Source organism: Onychostoma macrolepis, chromosome 05, assembly GCF_012432095.1.
Source record: "Onychostoma macrolepis isolate SWU-2019 chromosome 05, ASM1243209v1, whole genome shotgun sequence".
NCBI lineage: Eukaryota > Metazoa > Chordata > Actinopteri > Cypriniformes > Cyprinidae > Onychostoma > Onychostoma macrolepis.
The window spans coordinates 39,634,128-39,658,097 of NC_081159.1; the positions used below are offsets into that span (position 1 = coordinate 39,634,128).

General features: G+C 36.2%; 3 protein-coding genes across 4 annotated transcripts; all 3 read right to left on the bottom strand.

Moving 5' to 3' along the window:
- Positions 1–179: 179 nt before the first annotated feature.
- Positions 180–4,925, bottom strand: LOC131540808 (glutathione S-transferase theta-3-like). Its single transcript, XM_058776068.1, has 5 exons — positions 4,703–4,925; positions 4,181–4,300; positions 3,740–4,032; positions 3,491–3,598; positions 180–281 (listed from the first exon to the last, which is right to left on the bottom strand). The coding sequence occupies exons 1-5, from the start codon at positions 4,824–4,826 to the stop codon at positions 180–182; spliced, it is 747 nt and encodes a 248-aa protein (XP_058632051.1). The 5' UTR covers positions 4,827–4,925.
- Positions 4,926–8,962: 4,037 nt separating this feature from the next.
- LOC131541018 (glutathione S-transferase theta-1-like) lies at positions 8,963–10,733 on the bottom strand. The gene is made up of 5 exons (XM_058776488.1): positions 10,430–10,733; positions 10,151–10,238; positions 9,834–9,984; positions 9,554–9,727; positions 8,963–9,406 (listed from the first exon to the last, which is right to left on the bottom strand). Exons 1-5 carry the CDS (start codon positions 10,551–10,553, stop codon positions 9,260–9,262), a joined length of 684 nt encoding a protein of 227 aa, XP_058632471.1. The 5' UTR covers positions 10,554–10,733; the 3' UTR covers positions 8,963–9,259.
- A 568-nt stretch (positions 10,734–11,301) lies between these two features.
- Positions 11,302–22,542, bottom strand: slc2a11b (solute carrier family 2 member 11b). 2 transcript variants are annotated; one of them, XM_058774612.1, is made up of 12 exons: positions 22,402–22,542; positions 21,445–21,543; positions 20,609–20,769; positions 20,135–20,259; positions 17,583–17,712; positions 17,273–17,421; positions 15,761–15,948; positions 14,012–14,122; positions 13,246–13,347; positions 12,963–13,038; positions 12,201–12,328; positions 11,302–11,972 (listed from the first exon to the last, which is right to left on the bottom strand). In XM_058774612.1, exons 1-12 carry the CDS (start codon positions 22,453–22,455, stop codon positions 11,784–11,786), a joined length of 1,512 nt encoding a protein of 503 aa, XP_058630595.1. In that variant the 5' UTR covers positions 22,456–22,542; the 3' UTR covers positions 11,302–11,783. The 2 variants fall into 2 exon arrangements, with proteins under 2 accessions (XP_058630595.1, XP_058630594.1); XM_058774611.1 differs by lacking the exon at positions 22,402–22,542 and adding an exon at positions 21,941–22,137.
- Between the last annotated feature and the right edge of the window lie 1,428 nt (positions 22,543–23,970).

Below are 23,970 nucleotides of genomic sequence, written 5' to 3' on the forward strand. Positions count from 1 at the left end.
CATAGACTGGACATACTTCTACAATCAAATTTGGAGCAACTTTATTATGGATGAAAAAATTTGGTACAATTTCCAGTGGGATGGTACAATGCCTGGCATGAGGTATAAAGCGAGCAAGCCGCCAGACTACATATCCATATCATCCTGTTGGAACAAAATGCTTCATGACCAAAATTATCTTATGCTGGTAAATAAACATCGGGAGGACTCAGAAACAAACTTTTTGTCTCAAAGCAGCGATGAGTCTGACTCTGATGAGTATGATCGAGACTGGCCTCTTCCTGTTAAACACCATTTTTTCAAAGATTTGAAAAATCTTTTTCAAATTTATTTTAAACTGAATAATCAGTCTGTGTATTCAGTATAATTGTGTATTCGGTATAATCAAAAGCTGAACTATGATATTGTAATGTTTCTTTTTCAGCGTTTACTCACCCATACATGTGTTCCTTGCTGTATGTTTAATTGTTTAATAATTGGCTATTGGATTAAGTTTTCCCAAGCCACAATACAATACCAACAAAAATCCTAAAGATGAATAAAGAATGCCTCACACTCCATCCCAGTAGGTGGCGGAAGATGCACCTAAAGCTGGTTTGCCAACCTCCATTAAATGTCAAAGACGAAGAAAAAGTTAGTGATGCTAAGAGATATAAAAAATTTTAGCCAAAAACAAATGTTTGCAAATCTTTTCTTATCAATTTTAATAAATTAATTTCAGCATCAATCAAAAGTTCAGCCTGTTTGATTAGAAGAAACTGTGATGGTTTTTGCCTGGGTTTCTACGATCATATAGGCTACTGTATTCATTTTGTGTTCAGGTATTAAAAGAAACATAAATATGTTTATTATATGTAATGTATTCTATTCCACAGAAGACATATTTGCTGAAGCACCAGATTTGTATTTGTAATAAATTAAAGCAAACGCAAATAAATACACTTTATAATAAATGACATCAAAATACTTTCCATACCCAGAAATGATCTATTGCAGCCTCAATCAGTGTTATATTTCCTGACTTTCATATACTCTCGAGCAAACATAACTAATCATACCTTAGTGCGAACAAATCCATTGTCTTCCAGTGGACGTTAGAGGTCTGCACTCCCGCGGCTGTCCCGCCGGAACCGCGGGACCCGACCAGATTTCTTGCGGCGCGGGATTAAATTCCCGAATAAAACGCGGTTGCGGTCGGTAACTCTGGTGCAATTTGAACGGGAGCAGGCGGTCTAGCAATATCCCGTTGCCGACGTCTTTTCAGAACAACATATCTGCACTTTATTCAAGCACCAGTACAGCCTGCATGTGACTGTTATGCACACGCAGCACGCATGAAACAGTGCTTCATTTTATTTGCGAGTGTCTGTGCGCAGCATGTGCATAACGATTCTCAGAGCAGGCTAGCCTACCAGTGAATATACGGCCGCAGACAGAACAGGCAGGTTGTCGATGAGTGACAGAGCAGAATAAAGATGGAGCAAAGTGTGGATGCACTGTCCTTGAAGAGCGCTCAACTCGGTTTTGTTTATATTTTGCTTAGCCTATAATTTTAAATGACAGATGTCGAATTTATTTATTTTTCTTCCGCGACACTTTTCCTAGGCTAGCTACTGTGTTTACAGCAAGATGTTAAACGAATTTAGTATTTTGACAAGACGAATAAAATTATAATAGGCCATTTTTGTACAACCTACATTTTTTTTTCTCTGCGACACTTGTTCCTATTGTGTTGTAAAGGTTAAACGAATTGTATCCTGACAAGACGAATAAAAATAAGGAATACAATTTTTGTACATTTTTATTTTCTCTGTGACACTTTTTTTTCCTACTGTGTTGGCAGCAAAATGTCTTAAGACACAAAATTCGTTTAACAGTTTGCTGTCAATAAAAGACTGACGACGAATAAAATAACAAATACAATTTTGTGCAGACTACACTTTTATTTGTTAGCCTATCCGTCTTTTTTTCAATAGAGGAAATTTAAATGTGTGATTCTGGAAACGAGATCTAAATTTAGCGGGAACGGTCGGGTCGGGAAGAAAATTATTCAAAGCGGACAGCGGGTGAACAAAGAGTTAATATATCGCGGGCGGGTGCGGGACTTAAAAAACAGTCCCGCGCAGACCTCTAGTGGACGTATCAAGAAACGTGAAATTCTAAGAAATACAAATAACTATTTTCATGTTATGGCTGATAACTGGTCAATGTCTGCTATTACAAATCTATGCTTTGTTAAAGAAAATGAAAACAGTCAATCAATTTTTATTGACAAGTCAGAAATTACAATTTTGGAAAAGCTGTCATTTGTTTCTTGTTTTCATAGAGCGCAGACGTTCTTACAATCTCTTTTTGGAAAATGATTCCAAATACTTGCTTTTTTGTTTAGAATTCTAGAAAAATTACAAACATTTTATGAAGGATGTTTGTCTCATGCGTAAATGTGATATGCAACATTAAGTTTAATTGAAACTGTTTTAATTGGACATTTTTATTACAAATGTAAGGCACAAGTGTAACCGGTCCCTGACCACTGCTACCAACGTCTGTGTTGTGTGTAAGAAGGCCCAGGACACTTTCACTTCTGTTCACCAAAAAGGGTTTCATGGACAGCCACGCCCCGCATTAACTTCACTCCATCTGTTGATTAACATGAATAAAGTTCATATCTCTCTCTCATGGGCATTCCATAAAGACATCCCTCTCCCCAGCATATACAATGCGAACTGACTTTGTGTAACCATTGAGAAAGACACCGTTAACACCAAAACTTTATAGTATTAACACAGTACAAGAATATAGAGGAAAATAAACAATAAGAGTGAAATATCTCTCTCTCATGGGCATTCCATAAAGACATCCCTGTATAATATAATATTTGTTAGCCAATGACACAAAACCATGCCAATAGCATATCATATGGCCCACACGATATAGCTTCACATTCTTAATCCACTCGTGCATAAAACCTATAACAGAACACTGCATATAGTCTCAGTACCATTTACAATAGAATATTTAATCGATTTATACACTTTGCAAATTAATTCATTCATAAAATGAAGAGCTCTGACAAACTTCTTTTAATTTTATTGGCGGATGGCAAACCACCTTTAAGGCGCATTTACCGCCACCTACTGGACTGGAGCATGGGCAGTAGCTTCATAGAGAGGAAGGAGAAGAGAAAAATAAATAAATTAATTAATTTAAAAAAAATCAATCTCTTGTGTGTTGCAGTGGTTGCAAAGAGCAGTGGGGTGTTTTCCTATTCTCTGTGGCTCTGACAAACGCTTACCTCTCCCCAGCATATAATGAAGCGCACTCACTTGAAAATGGCGTCAGTAGAGCGCCAGAAGAAGTTTTCAAAATAAAAGTCTCTAAACAGTGAACAGCAGAATCAACAAATATTGCTCAAAGAAAAACAGAAATAAATCAATAACACAATAACAAATAAATCCATAATATAATATTTTAGTGAAAAAAGCAGTACATTCAAACTGTATTCACTATAACTCTTTACACCAGCATCAGAAGGCAAACTCCTCCAGCTCTGTAGTTTACGTCTGTCCTTCAGAACGTCCCTCCCACCGCACATGGGCTGAAAGAGACAATCAAATGGGCTCATGTGTCTTTTTATGTTTTTACATGCGGTGCATGAATTTTTAATTTTGTCTAAATTAAATGATGCACAACAGCCTCTAAATGCAATCAACTTCACTGCATGTTTAGCGGCTCTCACCTGCATGAGCTCACAAACTGCTAACAGGTCAGCCAATGAGATGTCCTCACCACACAGGAAGGTCTGCCTCTTCAGAAACATGTTTTCCAGCATGTTCAGTGTGCCGTCCAGTTCCTTCAATGCCTTTTCAAACTTGGCAGGATTTGTTGGCACTCCTAGCATTGGAAACCTTACCTCTTGCAAGAAGATTGTGGAAATATGCATACGTGTGTTCCCATGATGCCAGGCTGTGTACTCATCCACTTGGGCTCTCTTCTGTGACAGTTTGGGGTACCAGTGATCAGGGGCATTGTTGTCACCAGATACTTCAATATGGCACAGAGGACAATTCAAAATAGGTTAAAAACAGGTAATAGTTTAAAAATATAAATAACTATTCAAATAATGCATCTTAAAAAATGCTACTACTGCTACTAATAGCAAAATAAATTTCAATTAAAAAAATAGATTCCCTCTTTTTTACAAATATGTACCTCTCAGTAAGGACGAATCCATTGTTGTCCAGCACTGGCACTCTTTGCATGGGGTTGAGTTTGGTGAAGGCAGGTGATTTCTGCTGCCCTACAGTTCAAGGGCATTACATTTGTGAAGGTTAATGTAGAATGAAGTTCAAATAATAATAATTTGTTACATTTATATAGCACTTTTCTGGGTACTCAAAGCGCTTTACATAGAAATGGGGAATCTTCTCAACCACCACCAATGTGCAGCATCCACCTGGATGATGCGACGGCAGCCATATTGTGCCAGAACGCCCACCACACACCAGCTTATTGGTGGAGAGGAGACAGAGTGATTAAGCCAATCAGTGTATGGGGATGATTAGGAGGCCATTTAATACAAAGCATACAAAGTTTTGAAATAAATAAGAAGGGTTGTGTAAATCTGCAGGATAACCTTTGTACAGGCTTGGATTCAAGCCTGCATTACATCGATCAACACACTCTCAACAAACTTGCTCACCTTTTCGTATCACAATTTGTTCCACCGTGTGTGGTATTTTGTTGCTTTTCAGGAATATTAGTACAGCCCTGCATGGCTGCGACAAGATATCCAAGTACGCTTTCACTGCCTGTGTGCCCGCCATGTTCAACTGTCAGTGCGTCCGTCTTCAGACAGAAACAACAACAACTACTCTCTTGCTTTACAAAGCGTCACTCGTAGATAGTCTAATCACAAGCAGTGTTGCTAGATTGGGTGGTTTGGAATTTGATTGTGCGGGTATAAAGTGGTTTGGGAAGTTGGACAAACTTTGGGCTGGTTTTGCGGTCCTCACATATCTAAACAGTATAGGCTAATTGGTTAAAAAACAAAACAAAGGGTGCATGTACTGCATCCGATCAGTCATCATGATGCTACAAAAACACGCACCCTCTGCAGAGTTGACTGGTGCTGATGTTGACGGTCGCCCGCCACACTTTTAGCCAATCGCAGAGGGATCAGTAGACAGACGTGCTGCCGTTTCAGGTGTGACAGTGTTTTTTTTTTTTTTTTTTTAGCGCGGTAACAGGTCAGATTTTGATTGTGTATATTAAATATGTGTATATGTAGATTTTGAATGCTGTATATTCAAACGATCACAATGCCAGAGTGGCCTAAATATAAGTTACGGTAAAGAGTGGGAGAGTGACTCGACTCTCAAAATGTGAAGTACACCTGCGGAGGGAGATAACCAGAAGGCTCTAAGTTGATATCAATATAACTCTGAAATCAGAGCACAGTTAAATAATTTTTAACTGTGTTCAAATGTGAACAAAGAATATTCACTTCTAAATAATGCACAATGTACAGTGGGGAAAATAATTATTTGATCCCCTGCTGATTTTGTAAGTTTGACCACTTAAAAAATAAGAAGGGTTTATAATTTTTATGGTAGGTTTATTTTAACTGATAGAGACAGAATTTCAAACAAAAGAATTCAGAAAAAAAGCAGCATACAAATGTTAAAAAAAAAGATTTACATTTTAGTAAGTCAAATAAGTATTTGATCCCCTACCAACCAGCAGGAATTTTGGCTCCCACAGATTGGGTATGTGCACATGTGGAACACAGATTAGTCCTGTCACTTTAAGAAGATACTCCTAATTTCAGCTCGCTGTGTGTATAAAAAACTCCTGTCCACAGAATCTGTATCTTCCATTCCAACCTCTCCACTACCATGGGCAAGACCAAAGAGCTGTCAAAGAATCAGAATCAGAAAGAGCTTTTATTGCCAAGTATGCTTGTGCATACAAGGAATTTGTTTTAGTGTCATAAGCTTCCAGTTCACAGAGACAACAATGACACACAGACAATAAAAATAAGATGAGAATAAAAAATACACACATGTAAATATAAATAAACAAAAAAATGAAAAATAAAAATCATTTGAAACATAAATGCCGGCCAGATGGCAAAAGTTCAAAAAGGGGATGACTTGGATGTGAGGGATCCAGAGTCATTTTCTGAGCCCTTTTCCTCACTCTGGATGTATACATTTATTGAAGGGTGGGCAGGGGGGCACCGATAATCCGTTCAGCAGTCCAAACCATTCTCTGTAGCTGAGCCAAACCAGACAGTTATTGAAGTGCACAGGACAGACTCAATGACAGCTGAGTAGAACTGTTTCAGCAGCTCCTGTGGTGAGTGGGGGGAGTGCAGGGGGGTTTCTCCTGAAGTCCACAATCATCTCCACTGTTTTGAGCATGTTGAGCTCCAGGTTGTTTAGACTGCACCAAACAGCCAGCTCTTTAACCTCCTGTCTGTAGGCAGACTCGTCACCATCCTGGATGAGGCCGATGAGTGTGGTGTCGTCTGCAAACTTCAGGAGCTTGACAGAGGGGTCTTTAGAGGTGCAGTCGTTGGTGTAGAGGGAGAAGAGCAGTGGGGAGAGAACACATCCCTGAGGGGCACCAGTGTTGGTGGAGCGGCTGTTTGACATGAATTTCCCCAGTCTCACTAGTTGCTGCCTATCTGTCAGAAAGCTGGTGATCCACTGACAGATAGAGCTAGGGACAGAGAGCTGGGTTAGTTCGGTCTGGAGGAGTGTATGGATGATGGTGTTGAAGGCCGAACTAAAGTCCACAAACAGGATCCTCACACAAGTCCCTGATTTGTCCAGATGCTGCAGGATGTAATGCATCCCATGTTGACTGCATCATCCACGGACCTTACAGTCTCTGTGAGCTCGTCCAGATTGGTGGCAGCAGAATGTAAACACTTACGAGAATGAACGAGCAAAACTCCCGTGGTGAGTAGAAAGGCCTACAGTTAATGAAGAGAGCTTCTAGATCTGAACAGCACATTTTCTTTAACACTCTTACATCTGTACACCACCTCTCATTGATGTAGAAGCATGTCCCGCCGCCGCCGATTTCCCCGTGGATTCTGCGTCTTGATCTGCTCTGATCAGCTGAAAGCCTGGCAGATGAAACGCACTGTCTGGAATGGCATCGTTCAGCCAGATTTCCGGGAAACACAGAGTTTGAGAAATCCTTATTTGTCCAGGAGAGCAGAAGTAGTTCGTCCGTTTTGTTGGGTAGAGAGCGGAGATTCGTCAGATGGATGCTAGGCAAAGCTGTTCTAAATCCGCGCTGTCTGAGCTTCACAAGCGCGCCGGCTCGCTTCCCCCATCTGCGCGTCCTGAAGCGTCTGAACTGCACCACCGCTCTGCCGACTACTATGTCCAGCAAAACATCCAAATAATCAAAAACTGGTAGGAGATTTTGTGGTGTGTTCTGCCGAATGTTCTTCTCTGGTAAAACTGATCGTGTTTGAGAAACAAAAAACAGGAAAAACTAACAAAAACACTAAAACAACTGGATAGCGAAGCACCATGGACATCAGGGACAAGATTGTAGGTCCCCCTCGGTCCGTTCGCAAAAGGACCGCCCTGGGTGTTACTAAAAAGTCCATAAGTTTTTCATTAATTTGTATGTTCTGACTTTTTTTTCTGGGTCTCTGGGGCTGTTCTAGAACTTCTTCACTTTCAGTCCCTGCTGCCTCTGGTACTGGGCTTTCCTCTTCTGAATCAGATGAATGGATCGACCCATCCATATAGTTTTCGAAATCCACATTACTGATTGTACTGGGGAAAAGACAGAGGGAACATTTTTACTACCATTAAAGCAGGGGTGGGGAATGTTGATCCTGGAGGGCCGGTGTCCCTGCAGAGTTCAGCTCCAACCCTAATCAAACACACCTGAACCAGCTAATCAATGTCTTCAGGATGCAGTTAGTTTTTTTTTTTTTTTTCAGGGTTGGAGCAAAAATCTGGAGAGTGGCCCTCCAGGATCAAAGTTCCCCACCCCTGCATTAAAGGGATAGTTCACCCAAAAATGAAAATTCTGTCATTAATTACTCTCATGTCGTTCCAAACCCGTAAGACCTTTGTTCATCTTCGAAACACAAATTAAGATATTTTTGATGAAATCCGACCCTCCCATAGACAGCAAGGGAACAACCACGATCAAGGTCCAGAAACGTAGCCAAATGAACCACAAAAACGATATTTGTGAATGTTGATTTTCAAATCTCATTTTATTTATTTTATTTTATTTTTTTGTGAATTTAATTAATGTTTGTGAAATTCTAATATTTATTTGTGGATCTCATTCTATTTATTTGTCAATATGTTTAATATTTGTTAATCTCTTTACATTTATTTGTGGATCATAATCTATTTATTTGGAATTATGCTACAATTCTACCCCCATACAAAAGTCTGTAAAGGAAAGGTTGTGCAGAAAGTCCTTATATGGAGATGGTCTGGGCGTGTTTTATGCAAAAGACTAACCTTGTGTACGCAGCCCCTCATTTAGAATACTCCAAATTCACTAACATTAGCACAATTAAGAACAAATAATGTGCATATGCACGTGTTGTGAATTAGGCATAACGCTTTTTTTGTGAAAAGTTTGAATGTTCATACAAATACGAATAATTTACGCAATTATTAGTGAACGAGACCCATTGTCTAGAATTCAAGAAAAAAATACAAATATTTTTAGAAGGATGTTTGTGTCGTGTGAATGTGATATGCAACATTAAACTGCATATTATTAACTGAAAGTTTTAATTGGACAGTTTCATCACAGAAAGGTAAGGCACAAGAGTGGAAAAATATCATTCAAGAGCAAACCTGGGTCTTGATGTTCACATACTTTAACTCTTGTAAATAGTATTATTTTACCAGTTCCTGTCAACAATACAATGTTTTTAAATTTTCTTCTCCTTCATTTATACTTGAATCATCACAGGTTTATTCATTTAGCAAACCACATTACCATTGTGTAGATAAAAGGCACAGACTATGGGCACATAAAGTTCGCTAAACTTATGCCTCTTATATGGATATATGCCTCTTTTCAAACCATATAATTAATCAAACATGATACTGAGCAAATTGCATATCCATGTTAGACAGAAGCATCCTTAATCTCATGATGTAAATTACAACACCTTTCCATGTTATTCATATTAAATGAATAATTTGTGACATATAATCTTCCAGAATGAACCGCTCTGAATAGAGTTGATTTTTCACAGTTTAGCTGTGAACTTCTGCCTTATTTGGTAGACAACAGAGTGAGCTTCATCAAAGGAGTCTGAGAGCGCTGACTGGACTCGACTCCTCCAGCTCTGCAGTTTAGGTCTGTCCTTCAGAACATCCCTCCCGCTGCACATGGGCTGAAAGAGACAATCAAATTAGCTCTATGTATGTTTTTACACATGCAGAATTGTGCCTAAATATTCATTTTCGTCCTAATAAATGATGCATAATGGCCTCTAAATGCAATAAACTTCACAGTATGTTTAGCAGCTCTAAGTTCTTACCTGCATGAGCTCACAAACTGCTAAAAGGTCAGCCAGTGAGATGTCGTCACCGCACAGGAAGGCCTGTCTCTTCAAAAACATGTTTTCCAGTATGTCCAGTGTGCTATCCAGGTCTGCCAGCGCCTTTTTAAACTTTGCAGGATTTGTTGGCTGTCCCATCATTGGAAATATAACCTGTACAGGAATACAAGTCAAAAAAGATTTTTAAAATGGTATTCTCGATGAAGAATAACGACACTGCTTGAAATGTCATGTTAACTAGCCACATATTAAACCCTACCTCTTGCAGGAAAACTGTGGAAGCGTGCAAACGTGTGTTCCCATGATGCCAGGCTGTGTACTCATCCACTCGGGCTCTCTTCTGTGGCAGTTTGGGGTACCAGTGATCAGGGGCATTGTAGGTTGTCACCAGATATTTCAATATGGCGTCACTGTCACAGAGGATGGTTAATAATAGAAATAACGATACAAATAACACCTATTAAAATACTACTAATAGCAATATTAATTTCAGTTTTTAAAATGACAGATTTCCTAATGCTCTTTTAACCAAAGATTTCCTTTTTTTCTTTTTTTACAACTACAATCTTTCCATACCTCTCAGTAAGCACAAATCCATTGTCGTCCAACACTGGCACTTTTTGCATGGGGTTGAGTTTGGTGAACTCAGGTGTTTTGTGCTGCCCTACATGTTCAAGGGCATTAAAGTTGTGAATGTTAATGTAGGATGAAGTTCGAATAATAAAAAGCATGCAACATTATGAAATAAATATAGACAGCTCGGGCTATGTAACCTTTGTACAGTCTTTGGACTTTAAAAATGCACACTGCACTGCCTCCTCTGAACAATACACTCACAACAACAATGTTGCTCACCTTTTCGTAACGCAACGAGTTCTACCGTGTGTGGTATTTTGTTGTGTTTAAGGAATATTAGTACAGCCCTGCTTGGCTGCGACAAGAGATCCAAGTACGCTTTCACTGCCTGTCCGCCAGCCATAGTCAACTGTAACTGTAGACAGAAACAACACGTATTCCTGCTTTCACAAGTGTCACTGCTCGACAGTCCAATCACAAGCTGTCACAAAGGTTTCTTCCTGCAGCGGCCAGCGGGCGGGTAGTGGCTCACAAGCGCGAGACGCATCAAAATCAAAAACGTCTTGAGGCACGTGGACACTAAATAGAATGTTACTTAAAATATATTAACTTCAATGATTTATAACTGAAAAACAATAGGTATTGCGCTTCTGTAATCTCTATAAGATGATATATTTGAAAAAAATATCAAGTAAATGTAAACAACAGTGAATGGTCGATTCGTATCAGCGTTGAGAAAAACAACACATACCACGTGAAAACGCGTTGCACGGGGCTTCAGCTGTGCTCTGATAATAGTAGCTACTACTGCGTTATAAATTTGCGTCTGAATAATGACACATGGGAACTTATCGTTATCGTTATTAAAAAAAATAAATAAAAAAAAAACCTTTAAAATATGTTAAGGATGTTAAGAATAAAAGATGCTGTGAAAAGAACTGTGAAAGACTAGCATTATACACTCTGAAAAAAATGTTTATTGTCATAATTTTCTCAAAATGTTTGTTGACTTTAAAATGAAGTGAATTCAAGCTTGATTCACACCGTGGTTTTTAGTGCTTGTAAAGTATTTGCAAACTTTGAGAATGCTAAGAATAAAATATATATATATATATATATCTGACTGTGTGTGAAAGATAGCCTACAAACAATTGTGTTGTGCAAACATTTCCTTTAATGCCAAAATTGCTGCTGACATTCAAATAAATTTGAGCATGATTAATTCTATGATTTCATGAGAGGTTTCTTGCTTAAGATTATAATATGGATCCATTTTACAGAATTAAAGATAAAAAGTAATTACAAAAACCAGTATCATACAAGTACACTGATTCAAAATAGTACTTTGTAGTATTTCTGCATAGTAGTTTTAACCATATTCATTTGTATAAAACACATCCAAGATGTAACACTAGCTATTGAACGTCCCTACCATCATGTGACTTTCCTCGATGTAAAAGGCAGTATTAGTTTTGAAGGCACATGATGTAGTGGTGTCTGTGTCACAAATGAGACATTTTTTATAGATATTTTCTGGTTTTACATTCCTAGGTATTTTATCACATTCATACATAAGTACACAGACTTTATAAAGCCCTTTAAAATACAGTGCTTTGTCAATGTATTGTGTGTTTTACATCGGTGTGGACAGCAGAGGGCCCTCAGTTCCATTGGCAGCAATGAGCTTCTTTCTAGAGTGAAACTCGTTCTGAATCTCCAGAAAGGTCTTGTTCTTGGTCTCAGGGACCACAAAGAAGATGTAAGTGGCCACCAAGCAACAGATAACGAGGAAAACAAGGAAGCAGTACTGCTTTAGTCCATTCTGAGAGAGGTTGAGAAAGAGAAGTTTGTTAAAAACTAAATTTAAATTCCACATTGTTTTTAATAACTCTCATCAAAAAGTCATTTTTTTTTCTTCTGTTTTTACAGAATCGGCACGATAAATAAGGTCCTGTATCTTGGAGAAATGCAATTGCTTTGTGCAATTCTGAATAATAAAAAACTGAGTAACCATATGTCAATAAAAAGGAAAGAAGGAGCTCATATATACCACAATAAACGGAAAGATCATGCCAATGAAGAAGAAAGCGATCCAGTTGATAGATCCACCAATAATGTATGCAGCAGGCCGATCGGTTTGGGTAAACAGCTCTGTTGTTAAAATGTTTGTCACACCACCTACAGCACAATGCACACTGATATTACTGATCAAACTATACCAGTGTGTACCATCATAATATAACAATAAGTGTGGATAGAGACGGGTTTTTATCAAAGGAATAGTTCACCCAAAAATGAAAATGTACTAACCCTCAGCTTTATATCACTTGCTCACCAATGTATCCTCTGCAGTGAATGGGTGCCGTCAGAATGAGAGTCCAACCAACTGATAAAAACATCACAATAATCCACAAGTAATCCACACCGCAGTCCATAAATTAACATCTTGTGGAAAGCTGGCATTTTAACTTTACACTGCTTGATCTGTGTATATTTCTCTCCTGACTCATGAAGTTTTCATTGGAGAAATCAATACTATGGATACAGACTTTTATTTTAGCCAGAAGCAACATTTTGAAGTGTAAAACGTCTTAATGATGGATTTGTTTCTTATGAACGCACAGCTTTTCATTTCACAAGATGTTAATTGATGGACTGGAGTTACTTGTGGAGAAACTCATCTTGGCTGGCCTGAGGGTGAGCACATTTTCAACAAATTGTAATTTTTGGGTGATCTGTTCATTTAATGTTAAAACATTCATAAGCTACACATAATTTTCTTTTTTTCTTTTTGTTTTACTCATTCATTCACCTGGTCCAAGGCCAAAACTGAGAATGAAGGCAAAAACACAGATCATACTAAGGTAGGGAACCCAAGGGCTGGACTCCTGTGAGGAAAAAAACACCAAACAAACATCAGTATATCTGCATAAATATTTGAAAATTGAGATCACAAACTTTATGCCATTTTCCAACATTACACAACCCCAAGTATGATTCTAATAGTTTATACTAGTGACATGACATAAAAATATTTGTGCAGTGCACAAAATAAATTTATTGAGAAAAACAGCAGGTGTTGGGCCACTATAAACCTGGAAAGTGAGGGCAATGGTGAAACAGACACAGCACACGCTCATGAGTGAGTATCCACCAATAATCAGAGCTCTTCTTCCCAAAGATTCGATCAGAAGACCCTGAAACACACAAACATCAGTTTGAATCAACTGTGAACTGACTTAAGCTGAATAATGATATTACTGTCTTCTGTACAGCTGCTTACAGCTGAATTGAACTTATTTCACAATTGATGAACTTACTGCGCTTATTGGAATTAATCTGAACCAACACTGAACTGACTGAAGCTGAATAATGACACTGTTGTCTTTTTACAACTATGTATATATATGAAAAAGCTTGCTTCTTTGATTCTGTTTTTCCCCTGTTTGTTACTATGAAGCTGCTTTGAACACTTATATTACTTAGTATTTTTGTCTTGCTTTTAGACTATATTAAGTGCATTTTGCTTAAAACAAGTAAAATGACCTACCAGTGGGGTAAGTAAAATATTCTTAAAACAAGACATAAAGTGCTATAGAAATAAATAGACCTGACATGTCAAAAAACACCTTTCAAAGTCTGGTTCAAGGTATGATTTAGGTCATTTTATGTGATTTAGCCAAGTGGGATATGATGCTTGATCATCAGGCATTGGCCTAAAAAATGTATGCCAAATCTGCCCATAATCCAATAGCATAAAGTTAGTACATTATAGTATTTGCTTTGTTTCTATGCTCTTTGTCATGCATTCTGAGATATAAAAAAAAATTGCACAGGTATAATGACAAAGTCCAGACTTACACATGTCAGTGCGGTGATGCACTCACAAGCTCCAGTTCCTACTGTAGCGTATGGAATCTTGTCAGCTGGAATCCCAGCCTGGGTGAACACGTAGTCTGCATAGAAATAAATCTAATGGGAGAAGAGACATACATATATTGTCACTCGTAGATCTGAAATGTATGTAATATTTGGAAAGTGACAATAAAACTTAACAAAAAGACTCTTTTCCACCACTGGACCGAATGGTTCTCTTTGCAAAACTGTAGCATACCATCATGTCAAAGCAAAAATATTGATTGATTGATTGATTGATTGATTGATTGATTACTTAAACAATAGCTAGGTTAAAGTAACAAATAACAATGTCAAAAATTCATAAACATAATAACAAAACTGGAAATAATGACAAGTTTTGAAAATTACACGTCACTTTTTAGCGAAAAGAATTGTGAACACTACGTTTTAAAACGTGTTTTGTTCTTAGGTGTGGTCACATTAGCCACAATTCGTTGTAATTTCCCAGGCAAAAAAAAACAACAACAACAAGGCATGAAGCACAGTCCGCAAAGTCACTTTTCAAATTAAGCAGTTTTCTGTTGGTCAGTGATTCAAAGATTGGTCCAAATTGGTCAAAGATTCATATGTTTTTTTTTTGTTTGTTTTTTTATTTCTCTGTGTGCATGAATAAATCACATTTAGGCTACGGTACAATAATGTTTTTTTTTTTTAGAACGTAGGCTACGTAACCTTCACTCTTAAAAATAAAGGTGCTTCACGATGCCATAAAAGAACCTTTTTTTTGTCCAAATGTAAATGGTTCCATAAAGAATCTTTAACATCTGCAGAGCCTTTCTGTTTCACAAAAGTTTCTTTGTGACGAAAGAAGGTTCTTCAGATTACAAAAAGGTAAGAAAGAGATGTTTAAATTAGTGCTGTCAAACGATTAATCGCATCCAAAATAAAAGCTTTTGCTGACATAATTTGTGTGTGTACTGTGTATACAGTATGTATTATGTATATATAAATACAAACACATACATGTATATATTTAAGAAAAATATGTTGTTTATATAATATGTATATATTTATATATAATATGAATTATATGAATATAAATATATACAGTACATATAAATATTTTCAAAATATATACTGTATGTGTGTGCTTTTATATATACATAATAAATATACACAGTAGACACACATATATTATGTAAACAAAAACTTTTATTTTGGAAGCGATTAATCATTTGACAGCACTAGTTTAAATCTAATTTGATCAACAAATTATAAAAAATAAATAAACTTTTTCAGAAATATGAGTTTATCCTATCTAATGGTTTGATTTTTTATTAAATGCAATGACATTCATGTATTTACTTTTTGTTGGGACTAAATGTTTGCGGCTACTGTACATGGTTCACCATTGGCTTTGCAGTTCTACTACTGTATCTCACATGACACTCCATAAAAGCTTTTAAGCATGTGTGCAAAATCACTTTTATGCCCATTATAGGAGCTCAAGTAAATGTCACAGCCTCAAAGCTAAAATCTGAACAATTCCATTTTTTTTATTTTTTTTTTATCCCCTTTAATAATCATTTGCTCTGAGAAAAGATCAGGGTTTAATCCACAGCAGAGCGATCACATGCCATTTTGGAGTTTTTGGGTTTTTTTGGTTTTAATAGTTTACACATCAGCAGTCAAGGCTAATCTAAGCCACTGATGTGAAGTTGTTGTTTCCTGCTGTCTGGGTGAGATACACACCGCATTGATGCCGTTGAGTTGCTGGGACGTGTGGATCACGACGAGGGTCAGGAGCTGCCAGCGAAGACTAGTGTCCGTAAAAAGCTCCCAGGGCTTTTTGGGTTTAATGCCAACTGCGCTTACCCTCTCTCTCTCCATGTCCTCCTTTTCTCCGTGGTACTTATCTGGGCCATGGAACCACATTAGAGCTGAAAGAAAGTGGCAAAGGGCATAACATTCCTTTACTCACGAGATTCTCTTCTCCTCGCTTCTGTTGTTGGTTACAGCTCATCAGTTTGGATTTTGCTCCCTACAGGGTGCTCACATCATGACATCCGTTCAAGTGTGATCACTCCAATGAGATTTTACGCTTCAGTCTTTAAACATTCTGATTTTGTGGTTATATGCAGCAGAGATGACAAAACCATCTTTCTTTCAAATGAATCATGAGTTTAAATGTGACTCGTGACCTTATACTTGCCAGAAAAACAGCCAAAAACAAGCAGGAAACAATTAACTTTTTGCCTAGTCATTTTCATGGTGGTTTTTTTACCTGGGTTGTTGGTTAATTATTTTATTGTCATCGATTTATGTATTAAAATATAAAAAAAATTATTTTATAATTCAATTTCTAAATTATCACATGAAGCTTATAGGAAATGTTTTTAGAAAATGTGCAGACATTTCAAATGAACAGTTGATATTTCAATCTGCAGTTGTCCGTAGACTTTAACAGTAAAATTAAAATAACCTCAATAGCTAAATTTGTATGTTTCTCGATTTAGTTTGTGTACTTATTCAGTAAGATTTTATTTAAAATAAATTAATACTTTTACTCAGCAAGTGACAGGAAAAACATTTATAGTGTTGCAAAATCTAAAAAAAAATATTAAATAGGCGTTTTTAATATAGATTGTAGAAGAAATTAATGTTCTTCTTTTGGGCTTTCTATTCACTCTTCTATTCAAGGAATCCTGAGAAAACATATTACAGTTTCCACAAAAAAAAAAAAAAAGCACAGCTGTCTTTGACATTATGAGCTGCAAATCAGCATATGAGAATGATTTCTGAAGGATCATGTGACACTGAAGACTGGAGCAATGATGCTGAAAATTCAGATTTGTGTCACAGGAATAAATTACATTTTGAAATATATTCAAATATAAAACAGTTCTTTTAAATTGTAATAATATTTTGCAATATTACAGTTTTTACTGTAATTTTGAGCATATGAGACTAAACAATTCAAAATTCTTGCTAACCCCAAACTTTTGAATGGTAGTGTATTTTAACTGACCTCAGCAATCCACAAAAAATAAATAAATAAACAAATGAACTCTAAAAATGAATTTAAAGGAGAGCAGAGAGACAAACTAGGACATATAGGATTCAGGACATACAAACTCAAAGCTTTATCATTACCTTTAAAAATGTGTATTATATCCAACCACATCCTACTAGCCTTAAAACAAATATTATATTATTTTAATAATATTGTGCAGTTGTACACATAGTTATTAAAACATCCTGTACCCTTTTTGCTGGCAACATCATCTCCACGGTCGATGAGCAGGTAGCGAGGGCTCTCGGGGAACCAGGGAAGAGTCAGCAGCTGCATTATGGCTGGAATACAGATGGTGGACAAGAGGATGGGCCAGTACTCCTCTTTACCTAACAACTCACTGACACACACACAAAACATGAGTCTTAACATCTTTACTGGCATCTATATAAATGTCATCAGACATCTACTTTATTCTACATGCTTTTCACTGTGTTGGGCTTGAACGAGTTTTGACCCTCCTCATATGTTTTAAATGGAGAAACTGCTTTTTTGTCTTACGTGAGGCCAATCACTTGTCCTGTTAGGATCCCTCCGGTGATGAAAATGGAAGTTCCCATCGCCATGGCACCACGCAGAGCTCTAGGTGCGATCTCACCAATATACAGAGGTTGCACACATATTGCGATACCTGTGATTTTAAATAATATGTCAGTTATGGGATCACAAACATACACTCAAAATGTTTTGTACCTTAATTCAGAAGGCTTCTCATTTATGTTTACTCATTTAGCAGATACATACAATTGAGGAAAAGCACATGCAATTTATCATAAAGGCACCAACAAATTTTATTCATTACAGAAATTCACACTTCTTATCCAAAAAAAAAAAAAAAAAAATGTAATTCTAATTCAGACAAAATTTTATAGTATTAAAAAAATCATTTTAGGGTTTAACAGTGAAGCAAGGTTGTGCATTGATAATATTAGAGAAAAAATAGAGAAAGAAATGCTAACATAATACAGCAAGATATAAAACTATGTACTGTGTATATTTATTATGTATATATAAATACACACACATGCATGTATATATTTAAAGGGATCATATGATGCGATTTCAAGTATTCCTTTCTCTTTGGAGTGTTACAAGCCGTTTGTTCATAGATAAGATCCCTGAAGTTGCAAAGACTAAAGTCTCAAAACCAAAGAGATATTCTTTATAAAAGTTAAGACTAGACCACGCCCTCATAAAACGGCTCATTTCAACACGCTCCCACATGTCTACGTCACAGTGCGGGAAGATTTGCATAACACAGCCCAAATGTTTACGCAAAGAAAGAGGGCGTAATTTTTATTCTCGCTGTAGTATTGTTACTGCCGCCGGCGCCATGTCCTGGAGATGCTGTGTTTTGTTGTGAAAGCGAAACTACTTTGTTTGGGCTTCCAAAAGAGGACACAACTAGACATCAGTGGTTAAGTTGTATTTACAACACTGTTCCAGAACAGTTCAACCCAAATATTCGAGTGTGTGCAGCACATTTTACGGAGGACTGTTTCCTGAACCTGGGAGTAGCCTATAAGCTATGCTCAAAGACTGTTTCTATAAAGTGGGGCAATTCCAACTTTGCAAGGACAGTCTGGCGCTTGACTCAAAGCCTGTAAGTATGTTTTCATATTTAAAGAATTTGCCACTGACTATTCAAATGCCAGTTTTGAGCTGTGTAGATTAGCGCTTGTTGTTTATCGTTTCTCCGATCACAAATGCAAACATGGTAATAAAAGACAGTAAGTCATTATAATCAGTAATTATGTCCCCACTGGATGCAACAAATGCTTCGTTTGTAATGGGTTTTATTGTTTTTGTGTCGTCGCGCCGGGACACTGCATCACAATACAGTAAGAGGCGTAACATTTCCGTCTCACGCTTGAGGTATTCAGCCAATCACAACGCACTAGATAGCTGGCCAATCAGAGCACGCCTCGCTTCTCAGAACGATGAGCTTTGTAAAAATCGGCGCATTTCAGAAAGGCGGGGCTTAGAGGAGCAAGAATAATGTACAGTATGTGGAAATAATGTGTTTTTTTAACCTTAAACCGCATAAACACATTGCATTACACCAAATACAAAAAATAATGTTCTTTTTAGCAATGTCATATGACACCTTTAAGAAAAATATGTTATGTTTATATATTAAATATATGTATATATAATATAATTTTAATAAATATAAATATATACATGTAAATACATGTAAACATTTTCTAAATATATGTTGTATGTGTGTGTATTTATATATACATAATAAATATACACAGTACACACACATATATTATGTAAACAAAAACTTTTATTTAGGATGCGATTAATCGTTTGACAGCACAAATATATATATATGTGTGTGTGTGTGTGTGTGTGTGTGTGCATGGGCGTCGCTAGGCCATTTTTAGGGGGGCTTTAGCAAAAGTAGTTTTATATCTTGCTGTATTATGTTTAATATCACTACCATTCAAAAGTTTGGGGTTGGTAATTTCTTTATAACTTTTTGAAAGAAATCTTTTACATTCAACAAAGCTGCTTTTATTTGATTAAATACAGTAAAACAGTAATATTTTTTTTAAATAGTATTACAATTTAAAATGGCTGTCTTCTATTTTAATGGATTTTTCCTGTGATGCAAAGCTGAATTTTCAGCATCATTACTCCAGGCTTCAGTCACATGATCCTTCAGAAATCATTCTAATATATCATATCTAATATGCTAACTTGCTGCTCAAGAAACATTTCTTATTATTCATTATTATTAATGTTGAAGACAGTTTAAGACAGTGCTTTTATCGTGGAAACTGTGACACATTTTTTTTCAGGTTTCTTTGAATAGAATAGTGAGTAGAAAGTTCAAATCTGAAACAGAATAATATAATAATTCTATTAATATAATAATAATAAAATAATTACTCTTTTGATCACTTTAAAGCATTCTTGCTGAATAAAATGAACTAATTTCTTACAAAAAATAAAAAAATGTACTGACCCCAAACTTTTGAATGCAATGTTTCTTGAATACTAATACAAAACTGATCAACCATGTGCTTGAAAACTTGAGATACCTGCATTTACTCCCGTCAGGAAGCGCCCAACAATTAAAAGCTCAAAAGTCCTGGAGGGATAACTCAAGCCCATGAAGAAAGCAGCCAACAGAGCAAAGGTGTTGTTGAACAATAGTGTCCCTTTCCTGGAGGAAAAAAAAAAAAAAAGATTAGAAATTCATCTAAACAGGGCTGTAACGTCCCTAAATGCTTCACATTTGATCCCAGTCCTGCACTCTCAGAAATAAAGGTACAAAAGCTGTCACTGGGGCGGTATCTTTTCAAAAGGTACATCTTTGTACCTAAAGGGTCCATTTTGGTACCTTAAAGGTACATATTAGTACTTAAAGTGTACATATTTGAACCTAATAGGTACAAAAGTGTACCTTTTGAAAAGGTACCACCCCAGTGACAGCTTTTGTACCTTTATTTCTGAGAGTGTGCACATTTGCTCACATCATTCAAATATGTCTGTATTTTTTGGCTGGAATTCACCTTCCAAATCTAATGGCCAGAGTTCCCCCCACAGACGCTCCCACAAGTCCACCGACAGTGAATATGGACACTATGGAGGACCAGAGGAGTGTGAGCACCTGGGTGGAGATTTCAGTGTTGTAGCGCTCAGTCCATGTCTGATTAATGAAGTTCTGTACAGCCTTGAGAGGAAACACACAAGTCAAGAGAATAAATACGATCCGACATGAAAGGAAAGGGTGCTTTAACTTGAAGGATAATAGGAACATTAACAAAAATAGAACACTGAGACACAAATGATCTTCTTTTATATTCCACAGAAGAAAATAATTCTTAGTAGATCAGTTACTAATCTAAGATAAAGCATGAAGATTGAACCTGGGTTAACAATTAAGGCAAAATAGACACTACAACCAAAACCAATGTGTTTTTCATGCAACGGTCAGTTTTGAGATTTCGGCCTGTTGTTTTGCATGCATAATGTTGACTACTGGAACGAAACATCCAAAATACACATTTAGTGTCTTATTAAAATCTATTTGCATCTGTAGACAGACTTTAAAGTATTATTTAAACTTAACATTTCAGACAAATTGTGATACCAAACAATTAGTCTTGTGTTTTGGATTCAGTACATTTTGGGTGAGTCCATCAAAAATGTGCAAGGATATATTAACTACAAATTTCATGTGACTTTTAGTCTGATGAGCTACTGCAATAATAACTCATACATCACACACATTCATGCTGTATTGAACTCCATGTGACTAATGAATGTTCCATAATGTCTGCTGTGGATGTAAACACAAACAGGCTTAAGTGATAAGAATAATCACGTTAATGCACGCATTTCTTACCTTGGTAGGTGCGTTTATGATAGATATATTGTACCCATACTGAAACGTTCCACCTATGCCAGCTGCCCAGATAGCCAGAAGAAGAGACTTACTGGGAACCTGTAGTTAACAGAGAACAAAAGGCATGTTCAAAAGTGATTCTGATTTCAGCTCATCGTTAACAGCTAATGTATAGAGTATAAGAGAAGAGTATTAAAGTGAGGGAAACTGCAGTGTAACAGCAGAAGAGTGAAGAGTCGTGACATGCAAATATAAAATACAATAAATCTGCTAAAACGTTAATGTAATAATATAGCATGAACCATCACTGCTCATATGGCTATGCTGAATAGTGCATTATAACCTATAATAATAAATATTTTAATAAATAAAATAAAAAAGTTAAATATATTTTAAAGAAATAATAAAAAGCAATTAAATAATTTGGTAACAATAATAATTAATAGTATTTTTCAAATATATTTCATAAAAAATAATACATTTTATTTTATCATACCTTTATTTGTTGAGCTGTTTCTTTGAAGTCTTTAAGTAAAGGTTGATATTCCTTAAGCTCTCCACTGTCTTTGCCCATTTTTGAGACTCGTTGAAAATATTTTAGCATTTATACTAATATTCCAAACGCTTTTAATCACAGATTCAGACTGTCTCTGAAATGCGAACTCATCCTAGGACAAAACTACTCTTAGTGCTCTAGATAAGGTGCATAACAGATATACCAGCAGAGATACAATCGTGCTGTTGTTCATAGCATGAGCAGTGAAAACTGCATGGGTTCAGAGTTAATTCAGGATGAAATTCCCTTTAGAGCCACTGAGAAGCTCTGTAGGGTGTCTTTAGGATATTTTTGTCTTTTAACACATGCATGTCAATTGCTTTTCCATGTTCAGTCTTGTGGATAATGCTGTGGAGAGCCCTTGTTGTGGACCGTAAATTCAAAGCCAAATGAAAGCTTACCTTTCTTCTCAAAGTCGGAGAATCTTCTGGGCCATTCATTTTAAGTTCATTCATTTAGAGCAACATTTAAAGTTCAGAGTGATAAAGAACTGAGTTATTCCATCGTGCTTTCTAGGTCTCACTACAAAGATTAACTTTGAAGGGCGGTAAGTCTGTGTGCAGTCATCAGTGCAATCATAAGCTCCAGTTGACCACCACTTTACATTTACCTTAGGCACAAATTCAGAATTGTGCATATAAGATGTTGTGATTACGGTTGAATCGTCCTCTAATGGTTATTTATAATGATGACTAATGAAACACTTCATGCTAGATGGCTGTTCTTTGCGAGTAGAAATATTTATTCAACTATATCAAGCATTGTGTTGTTTGGCCTTTGATCACAAAGAGCACATTGTTGCTGTTTCAGTCAAGTGACCTGCAGAGCCCATAAGCCTCTTTCTAATTCATAGGAAACTCAACCAGTTTGGAAGTCTCAGACCACACCAGTATCATCATTTTATGAAAAAATTGTGCATTTAAAGCCAAAAGTATGGTGAACAGTAGGCTCATGCTATATCGATGACTATCTAAAATGCTTGAGACAGAAGGAAATCTTGTGTTGGTTCACCAAACTCAGATGTTCTGTAATGCCTAACCACTGGCCTAGTTTAGATATGAACTGTTCGGTGAGAGTAGCCATGCCTTCATTGACCACAGGAGGGCAGATCTTCAAAGAGAAATGAGTCTAGAAAACTAAATTTTAGTATAAACTTAATTATTAGCCAAGCAGCATTGACAGGAAAATACTATACAAATAATCATAATATAATATAATTATTCTTATTTCTAACTACACAAACAAGCAAATTATACAATTATGTTAAAGTAAGTTAAATTAGTTAAGGGGGTTAATTAAGATGTATTGCGATATATTAATCTAGAGAGTTAGTTCAATGCTTAACTCCACTTTGCTCTAAGGATTGAAATCAAATTTTCAAGACATTGTTAAATGCAGTTTTACTTGGTACTAGTATGGACATAAATAACCTATATTTAAAAACTAACATTACAATGCGCAACATATTGCACCGTGCAGATATGGGAGTTATTTTTTATTTTTTAAGTCAATAATTCTTGCTGAATACAGGGCACATAATTACTTTTTACCAAAATATTTACATATGTTTTGTCCCTAAACACATTTTTTCCCATTCAGAGCATAATTTCTTTAGCTTAATTTGAATTAATATTAGACTATTTTCCACTGACTCTTTAATTTCTATAAAGAACAACAATAAATCTGAGAAGACATATCTGTTGTTAAAAAATAAATAATTGATGTAATAGTTATTTGATTTATTTTAGAAGTAAGATTACGATTATTAGGCTACTATGCATAAACTGATGTATATGTTTTGTATCTGTACGATTTCAAATAATTTGGATTGTAATGTCATAATTTAATTTAATTTTTTAGGGGGGTTTTTTAGCTTAATTTAATTTCGTTTACTGTTGTTTTTTTCTTTTTCTTTTTGCTTTGCTAAATTTTTTTTTTTTTTTTTTTTTTTTTTATTGAACAAATATAAC